The sequence below is a fragment of the Gracilinanus agilis genome, chromosome 4 (assembly GCF_016433145.1).
Source record: "Gracilinanus agilis isolate LMUSP501 chromosome 4, AgileGrace, whole genome shotgun sequence".
NCBI classification, from domain to species: domain Eukaryota; kingdom Metazoa; phylum Chordata; class Mammalia; order Didelphimorphia; family Didelphidae; genus Gracilinanus; species Gracilinanus agilis.
The window spans coordinates 462284996-462294363 of NC_058133.1; the positions used below are offsets into that span (position 1 = coordinate 462284996).

Sequence of the window (9368 nt, forward strand, 5' to 3'; positions counted from 1 at the left end):
GGGAAGAAGAAAGAGGGGGCAAAGGGGGAAGGAGGAAGAGAGGAGTACAGGGTGGGAAGAGGGAGAGAAAGAGAGGGAAAGAAGGAGAGGGGGAAGGAGAAAAAGGAAAAGAAAAAGGGAGAGGGGGAGAGTGAATGAGTTTTTCTTTATCCACTGAGATTCTGGAAGGGACCTATAAAATGAGCATCACCAAATGGGAATTAATTTTAAAGGCATGTTTCAGTACTTTAAATATCTGTCACTTTAAATGGACTAAGGGACAATGCACCCAAGACCAAAGAAACAGCAAAGTTACTCCTGTTTGCAGAATGTCCCTGCTCAACTAGACTCATGATGCTATGTCTGACATGACCTCAATAATGGGGCTGCTCTGGGCTGCCTTTCTCCAGAATGGAAATGTTGCTGCCCAAGTGCAAGCACGGGGACTGCTTGGTGCAGGGCATGGCTCAGAGCTATAGAGTCTACCCCTCCATCTCCTGCCCTTGTCTTGTAGGCAATGACCCAGTCCAGGGAGCTGTTCTTCCTTCTCTCACAGGGGTAACAATTCCAAAACCCCTAAAGCCTGAGCCAAATAACAATGCCAATGACTCTTGATTCTATTACTACTGGAGGGAGATATTATCAAAGCACTTATCCTTCCTAAGCAGCCCCAGACCTGACTAGAAGTCTAGAAAAATCAGAGGCAGTGTGATATAACAGACAAGAGTATGAAATCTGGGGGGCAGCTGGGTAGCTCAGTGGATTGAGAACCAGGCCTAGAGACGGGAGGTCCTAGGTTCAAATCTGACCTCAGACACTTCCCAGCTGTGTGACCCTGGGCAAGTCACTTGACCCCCATTGCCTACCCTTACCACTCTTCTGCCTTGGAGCCAATACACAGTATTGACTTCAAGACGGAAGGTAAGGGTTTAAAAAAAAAAAAGAGTATGAAATCTGGGGTCAATCAAACTAATCCCAACTGTCCCTTAGAACCATAGAATCTCAGAGTTAGAAGAGTTCTGTAGAGGCTATCTATCTAGTTCATTCTACAGCTGAAGGGACCCATCAGAATACCAAAGATTATCAAAAAAGAAAGTGACAAATGCTGGAGGGGCTGTGGGAAAATAGGCACATAATGCCCATCATGTGTTAGTAGAGTCATTCTAGGAAGCAATTTGACATTCTGCAGTAAAAGTTACTAAACAATGTGTGCCTTGTGTCCAGATTTACATTAGTATATGTCTATATATACGTACAGATATATATGTATATAGCCATATGTATATTTATATCTGCTAGGACTCTCTGAAAAGAGAACAAAGAAAGAAAAAAAAGGTCTTATATGTAAAAAATGGTGACAGAAACTCTTTTTTTTTGTAGTGGCAAAAAGCCTGAAAACTAAAAGGATGTTCAGCCATCAGAGGAAATCAGTTCTCTTATGGTATGAAGTTAAATGCTGTTAAAATCCTGGTCTCCCTTCTATGGATATTCTTTAGTCTATAAAAATTTCTCCCTAAAATGTAGTACCTAGAACTTTAGTTCACAACATTCCAGGTAGGGTCTGACTAGAGCAGATAAGTTCTAGATAGATATGTGACTTAGACATAAAGGGTGACATCCTAAACAAGTGACAGGATGCAAAAAGTACAAAGTATACCTCTCAGACATGCATAGTCTTATACTTCTCTTGGAATAACCTAGGATCTCTACAAAGTGTTCTAATTTTGGAACACCTAAGTGGCCGAGGACAGTGAAGGTCAAGAACTGAAATTACATTGGCCCAAAACAAGCTGATGCCAATCTAGTAGGGCTGAAAGATGGGGCTGTGGGGGCAGCTAAATTGCTCAGTGGATAGAGATGCAAGCCTGGAGATAGCATGTCCTGGGTCCAAATCTGATCTCAAATAATTCCTAGTTGTGTGACCCTGGGCGAGACACTTAACCCCACCTGCCTAGACCTTCCTGCTCTTCAGCCTTGGAACCAATACTTAGTATCAATTCTAAGATGGAAGGTGGGAGAGAGAAAAAAAAAAGATGGCACTGTAGAATGCTCTTGACTTATCTGCCCCAAACACTATACTATCTGAGATCGTTTCTTTGATATTCAATTCAATTCAGTTCAATAAACATTCATTAAGTACCTTCTCTATGCCAGATATTGTTGCTAGGCATCAAAGGAAAAAGGGAAACTGGAGGAACAGATTATTTATACAATATACAAAAGTAAATGAACTCAGATTGTAGTAACTAGAATAAGAATTTGTATTTGATAAAAACTGGAGATACTAGAAAGTAGATTGGCAGAAACTAGGTATAGACCAACATCTCCCACCATATACCAAGATAAGTTCTAGATGGATATATGACTTAGACATAAAGGATGACATGCTACACAAGTTAGAGGATGCAAAGTGACATGAGCAAAACAAAGAGAATAATCTATACTATCACACCAACAGCATTAAAAAGCAAAATAAAATCTTTCAAAGTCTTAAGAACTCTAAGCAGAGTAATGACTAACCATGATTTCAGAGAACTAATAATTATGCTACCCATTTCCTGACAAAAACGGTAATAGATTCAGGAATACATATGTGTATGTACATAGACATATATAAATAAATATCTATATTTACATAGATGTAGATCTATATCTATATATGTATAAGGACATGGCCAATGAAAGAATTTCTTTTGCTACACTTACGTTACAAATTTTTTCCTTCATTTTTTTCTGTTCCCCCTGCCCCAAGGAGGGGCGAAGCAGAAGAGAAAAAAAAAAGACTTTTATTAATTGAAAAAACTAAAAAAAAATAACATGAGATCATAGATTTAGAGATAAAAATAACCTTGGATATCATCTAGTCTAATTACCTCATTTTACAGATAAATAAACTGAGTCCTATAGAAAGAAAGGGACTTGCCTAAGGTCACACAGGTCTAGGATTAGACTTCGAGCACTGTAAGTCCAAAATTAACATTCCTATAGGGAGAAGAATTAAATACAAAATATGAAAAAAAAATAACAAAGTGATGGAGGTGGGGAGAAGGAGAGGAGAGAAGAGAAACCAGGAAAAGCCTCCAGCAAGAGATAATGCTTGATCTAAGCCGTGAATAGAATTTAGGATTCCCAGAGCTGGAGAACGAGCATTCTTGGCATGGAAGATGGTCTGTATTCCACTCATTCTGCCTGTACCTCGAGTTAGCCTGGAACATTATGATTCCTTGCTGTGATGTGAGTCTGTCCCCACCCACAGAAACTTCAGCCCGTGGGAACTGTCTGTTTGTTGTTAATTTCCTTAAGGGAAAAAGCCTTTGGCTGTCTGAAGCCCAGAGGGTGCATTATGATCAGAATCAACGGGGCAAGGTTCCAGGGACAATCTCGGCTGCCAAGCTGTAAGACACCTAGAGAGGTGAAGGCTAATAAAAGCTTATATTTGTATAGTGCTTTAGGGTTATAAGGTGTATAACATGCAGAATTTCATTTAATCCTCTTAACAACCCTGTGAAATAAACCCCTCCATTTTACAGATGGGGAAAAATGAGTCTCCATGCAGTTAAAGAGATCTGCCAAGAAGATCCCATAGCTAGCAAAGGGCGGCCCTGGGACTGGAGCCTAGGTTTTCTGACTACAAAACCAGCTCTTTCTATTATAGTTTTCTGTAGATGAATCCATGGATCTATCCACAGGGAATAAGTCAGAATATCCAACTGGAAGATTAACTAAAAAAATCTCTTTGATGCAGTTTCTTAGGGTTGGAAAAGTCCTTCAAATGCTCCTCTGCAAATTCTTCAAAACTTATGTTAGTTCTTGGTTATTGATTCTCATAAACTCAATTCCTAGGGCCTCTTGGGATTAGACAGTCTGTGTAGTTGAAACAGTACTACAGCAGGAATCAAAAGGCCTGGGAGTTCTGGTCCCACTTATTAGGTGGGTGACCTTTAGCCATGGTATTGACCCCACAATGAGCCTATTTATCCTTCCACCATGTCAGGGCAGAAGTAACTATTAACTCTAACTATAAATTGAAGGGCAAATGGCAATCTTGTGTGGAATTTTCTCACCAAGAATTCCTTCTCCCAGTGGAATCGTTTTGGGTCTAGTTTTTTTGTTTGTTTTGTTTTTAAGTACTTACTGTAATAGTCAGGGTAGCTAGATAGCACAGTGAATAGAGTACCAGGCCTGGAGTCATGAAGAATCATCTTCCTGAATTCAAATCCAATCTCAGACTAACTAGCTATATGACCCTGGGAAAGTCAGTTAATCTTGATTGCCTCAGTTTCCTCATTTGTAAAATGGGTTGGAGAAAGAAATGACAAATCACTCCAGTATCTTTGCCAAAAAAAAATCCCAAATGGGGTCATGAGGAGATACCTGAAGATGACTGAATAACTGTAATGGTCAAGAGAGTTTATATATTAAAATACTTTGGAAAACCATAAAGTACCAATCCAATGTTAAGTTAAGTTATAATTCAATTCAGTTCAATGAACATTTGTTAATTAGACAGTTCAGCAATTTAAATTTCACGACAAAGAAATCTTAAAGCATTATCAAAATGCTAGCTATTAACTATTAAGGGATAAAGTCAGGAAAAATGGCAGTCCCCTCAAAGAGCATATAATCTAATGGGGGGGGGGATATAGCATATATACAAATAAATATGATATGAAGGGAAAAGGTAGAAATAGCAAATTTTTATTATGACTAAAAGAGAACGTGAGCTCCTTTAGAGTAGAGAGATTTTCACTCTTGTTGAGGTTAAGCCAGAGTTACACACTCTTTCTGTACAAGAGGTAGGACTTTAGTTCAAATCCTCCTTACTCTAAAGCCAGCCTGCTATCCACCCTGCTGTCTTTTCCATGAAATGCTTAACTGGATAAACAGTTATGTTGCATAGTGGATTGAGGGCTGGACTTGAAGTCAGGAAAGACCTGAGTTCCAATCCCACCTCAGATGCTTTCTATTGGTATGACTGTGTGCAAGTACTATAAAATAAGGATAATAATAGCACCTTCCTTCAAGGTTGCTGTAAGGATTAAATGAGATAATATTTGTAAAGCATTTGCCAAGCCTTAAAGCACCAAATAAATGCTAGTTCTTATTGTTGCTGTTGTTGGTAGGTTAGAATAGGAATTGCTTTTATCTTTTGTAATAATTATAGGTAGCTGGTTACATGTGATATTATAATTTGTTGGATATTGTAAAAACTAAACTATTCCAAAGCGAGCCTGCTGAAATGGTTACCCTCCTGAAAATGTTGGGGGTATGGCAGAGAGGAGAAGGAGGATCCTTTTTGGCAACAAATCGGTAGCACCTGTACACCTAGGAATAAGGGAACGCAACTGAGAAAAGTCAGACCCAAAGTTTACTTTTGGCGTGCTACAAATGGCCAGTTTACTATGTGGAAGGAAAGGAACTCTCTGATAGACCTACAGAGTTGGTAGACCGGTGACCCCATCCTCCCCCCAAAAAAAACCCCAAACCACACAAACAAAAGCAAGAAACGAAAAGGAAAGCAGGGTCAGTGGTGGCATGTAGATGACAGAATCTGAGCCTAATAGGACTTCTTTGGGAAGTAAGGGGAGTTTCCCCTCAGTGAATATCTTGAAGCAGAGTGAATAATCTGGAACACTGAGGAGATATGGACTGATTTTTCAGTGATGGGTTGGTATGGATGATCTCTTCCAACTCTGAAACTGTGTCATTTTTTTATAAAGCCTTGCAAGAATAGTACCCATTACAAAAGCTGATTTAGTCAGGCTCTCCCGCCTCTTTCTGGGCCACTGGTTATACCCAAGATGCTCTCTTTTCCTTTTTCCTCTTGTTTTCTCCTCCCTATTTCTTGCCTATTTCAGGCATCACCTCCTATTATGTCTGGTGTTATGGATAAGCTGGAATCCCAAGAATCTCAGCTACTGCACCCAATATCTGGATAATCACACACTCTGAACTTCTTGGAATTTATACGAAGTTTCACAGTCACTAGGCTGGGAAGAAGTTACCCAAGTCCTTCAGAACAATGCTCACATCACCACTTATGGAGCCTATCTGCTGGACCCAAAGAATTCCCCCTTTCACAAACCTCTTAATAAAGGATAAGGATCCTGGGAAATGAGAGGTGGCATGGTGTCCTAGATAGAACAGTGGACTCCAGAGTCAGGAAAACAGAGTTTGGTCAGCTGGTCACCCCCTCTAAGAAAGGTAGAAATTCTTATTTATCCTGGTTGCTATTTACAGTCAGTAGGGCTCTTCACCTGAAAAGATCTAGCTAGGGAGCCAAAGGGCAAACCTCTATGAAAGAGGATGCCAGGCTCTGCTGCCTTGGCTTTCATCAGGCTCTTTGACTCCAGAAATGGCCAAAGACATTCTTCTCTCTCTTTTCTCCCCTCTCCATCTCCTTGTGACTTGTGGCTTCCCGGACCCAGTAGAATGACAAATGTAATCATTTTAAAAGGTCCCCTCACCTGCTCAGTCATTCCCAATCAGCTCACACAGCATTATGGAAAGACTGACACCCGAGCCGTGGGGCCTCAGCCAAAAGAAGAAAAAAAAAAATCAAATCACTGGGATGAAACCAACAGAATTGTCAAAGACCAAATAAAAAGCTTCATGAATTCTCCATCAGCAATATAACGCTTCCTGGCCTAAGCAAATATAGACCCAGCATATGAATTGTGATAGGATTGCATTAGCCTCAACAGCTTCCAACAGCTGGAGCAGAAACCCCTAAGAAATACATGTTTCTATAAAGCTGCCTTTATTGGCTCTAATCCTGTTAGGGGGAAGCTGTAATCTCTTTCTCTAGCCCCCTTCCTCTGCTGGATGGTTTCACATTCAAGAAGCATAAATACATTTCTGTGACCTCAGAAGAAACAGAGAAAAGAGACCCAGACTAGATGAATAAAGAGGGAGTGCCACCCCCCACACCCCAACACTGCCTCTCCCCTCTGTGTAAGGCTGGTACTCCCGCTGCGTCTGACCACATCATGTCACAATCACCCAGGTGTCCTGTGCTGTTTAGCCACACTTGTATGGAGAAAACAGGGTCATTCAGCCTTGGTGGGGGGGCAAGGCATGGCGCTTTTCCAGGAGCTGAAGTTCAGGGCTGCCCAGGGCCACCCAGCTCCTGAATGTCCACTAAGGAGAAATGGGTACAGTAAGAGCAAAACGAGCAATATCTGAATGATGCTGGGGGAAAAAAAAATCCACACGGGAGGAATCCACAGAGTGAATTGTGTCTTCTGCTAACTAGAGCAATACCAAAGCGCACCCTCCCCACAGCAAACCACTGATGCTTCCCACTTTCCGCCAGAAGACACAAGCCTTCAAGGACCTAACACAGGCTACTCAGCTAAAAATAAAATGGTCCGTTTGGTCTATAAACCTTAAAAGATTTATTCCAGGCTCTAGCCACCAACCTTTGATCGCCCCTTTCCTTCACTGCATCTCCTCCGTAGCCGAGAGCTCCCATAACCTTTGCTCTTCTGAGTTGGGGGTTCGTACAAGATCTCATGCCCTTTCCCCCCACTCCAAGCCTGTATGGACCAAGTTTCACCCCCACAAGTCGTATTACTTACCCCAATGTAGTCATGGTGACAATGGTATACCAAAAGGAAGCTGGGATGCTTGTGAATTTGCTGGCAGAAGAGCCCTTCTCGGCATAAAACATCACAGTGGCAAAGATAATGATGGCCATGGTGAGGGAAAAGAGGAGGAAGCCCAGCTCTGACGCACAACTTTTAAGCGTATAACCCAAGATTCGCAAGCCCTGGGAGTGTCGGGAGAACTTGAAAATCCTGAAGACTCGGAACACCCGGAGCGTGACGAAAGCGCCAGACACGTCCTCGTTGTCGGTCATCACGAGGCCGATGTAGTAGGGCATGATGGCCACCACATCAATGATGCTCATCACGCTCCGGATAAAGCGGTAGCGGCTCGGCGCCGCAAAGAGCCTTAGCAGGTACTCGACGGTAAAGATCATGACGCAGGCCGTGTCCAGACAGAAGAAGGCCACCGCGTAACGCTCGCCGCACGGCAGCTCCTTGTTCCCGGGCACCGTGCCGCAGGGCACCGTCTCCACCACGTTCGTGATGACGGAGACCGCGATGAAGAAGCCCGTGACGTAGTAGAAGACCAAGGCCAGCGTGCTTGTGTGCGGGTTCTCGAAGGCGCGCCACATGGTCTGACGGAAGCTGAGCGACGGCAAGGACTCCTGGTTGTTCTCAGAGTCATTGTCGTCCATGAGCCGCTCGGCGTTCTCCCGCTTGCGGTCCTTGTACTCTTCGTAACAGCAGTCGCCGATGATCTCGGGAAGGATGCCGTAGAAAGCCAGCTCGTCGTCGTAGGCGGAGATGCACTCGTAGCGGGGGTAATGCAGCTTCCCCGTGCGGTAGAAGTTGAGGACGCAGCGGAATACCTCGGGGTCTCGGTCAAAGAAATACTCCTTGGTGTCCTCGTTGAAAAAGAATTCCTTCTCGGTGCTGCCCAACAGCGTGTCGGGGTAGCGCTCCAGGGTGGTCCGCCACGTCTGGAACCTGCGCCCACTCACGTTGAGGATGATCAGCTCGTCCTGCCTCTTGTTCTTGTCGGCTGGGGCCAGGGGCATGGGGCAGTTGGCCACGGGCATCCAGCCGATGGCGGCTGCCCTGGCAAAGGGCAGCCAGGCTGCGACTCCAGCAGCCATGGTGACGCCAGCTCTCAGGGCGAGTTACTGTGTCTCAGAAGAGTCACACACCAGCTTGGAATTCGCTCAGCAGCCCCTGAGGGTAAGAGCAAAGAAAGGAGTTAAGTCAGAATGGAGAGAGGTAAAAAGTAAGAGACTGAGGACAGGGGTAGGTCCTTCGTGACAATAAAATAGGAGGCTTTCTCTAAAGGTGAATTAAGTGGACAACAGGAAAAAAAAATCAAAGGGCCAGGTGAAAATTGCTCTTTCCCTTTACATGCCTTTGCCCGTATCCAGGGCCCCAAGCATGTACGTGCCTGACAGACGCTGGTGACTCACTGACAAATTGTCAAGTTCCAAGAGGGCTCGGAAGCATTTGGAAGGGAAGCATCCTCAACAGAAAGAGCCGAGAAGACGCAGGTTATAATCAGCTCCGAAAGGTTATGGCCCGATTACAAATTTAAATTGGGAATGGGTAAATGATTTCTCATTAAAAGAATTTAAAAGTGGGATAAACATGCTAATCTTTATTTGTTTCTTCACTAACCAAGGCAATTAGGAAGTTGGGGGGCAGGATGCAGAGAGGGAGCAGGAACAAACATATTCCTTCTGCTCTCATTTCCCTAGTCAATAAGGTGAGACGCCCGAATTAGATCAAATAAATCCTAGGATGCCAACTCACTGTGCAGAATGTCCAGGCGTTGAGCCCACTGCCTCTCTGCCC

The 9368-nt window shown here is 43.5% G+C and overlaps 1 protein-coding gene across 2 annotated transcripts in view; it reads right to left on the bottom strand.

Moving 5' to 3' along the window:
• Nucleotides 1-8665, bottom strand: part of KCND3 (potassium voltage-gated channel subfamily D member 3) — a 329902-nt gene extending 321237 nt beyond the window's left edge. For both annotated transcript variants that reach the window (XM_044672326.1, XM_044672325.1), the window contains exon 1: nt 7560-8665. In XM_044672326.1, the coding sequence (XP_044528261.1) occupies nt 7560-8665 (1106 nt within the window). The remainder of the gene's footprint in view (nt 1-7559) is intronic.
• Nucleotides 8666-9368: the final 703 nt, after the last annotated feature.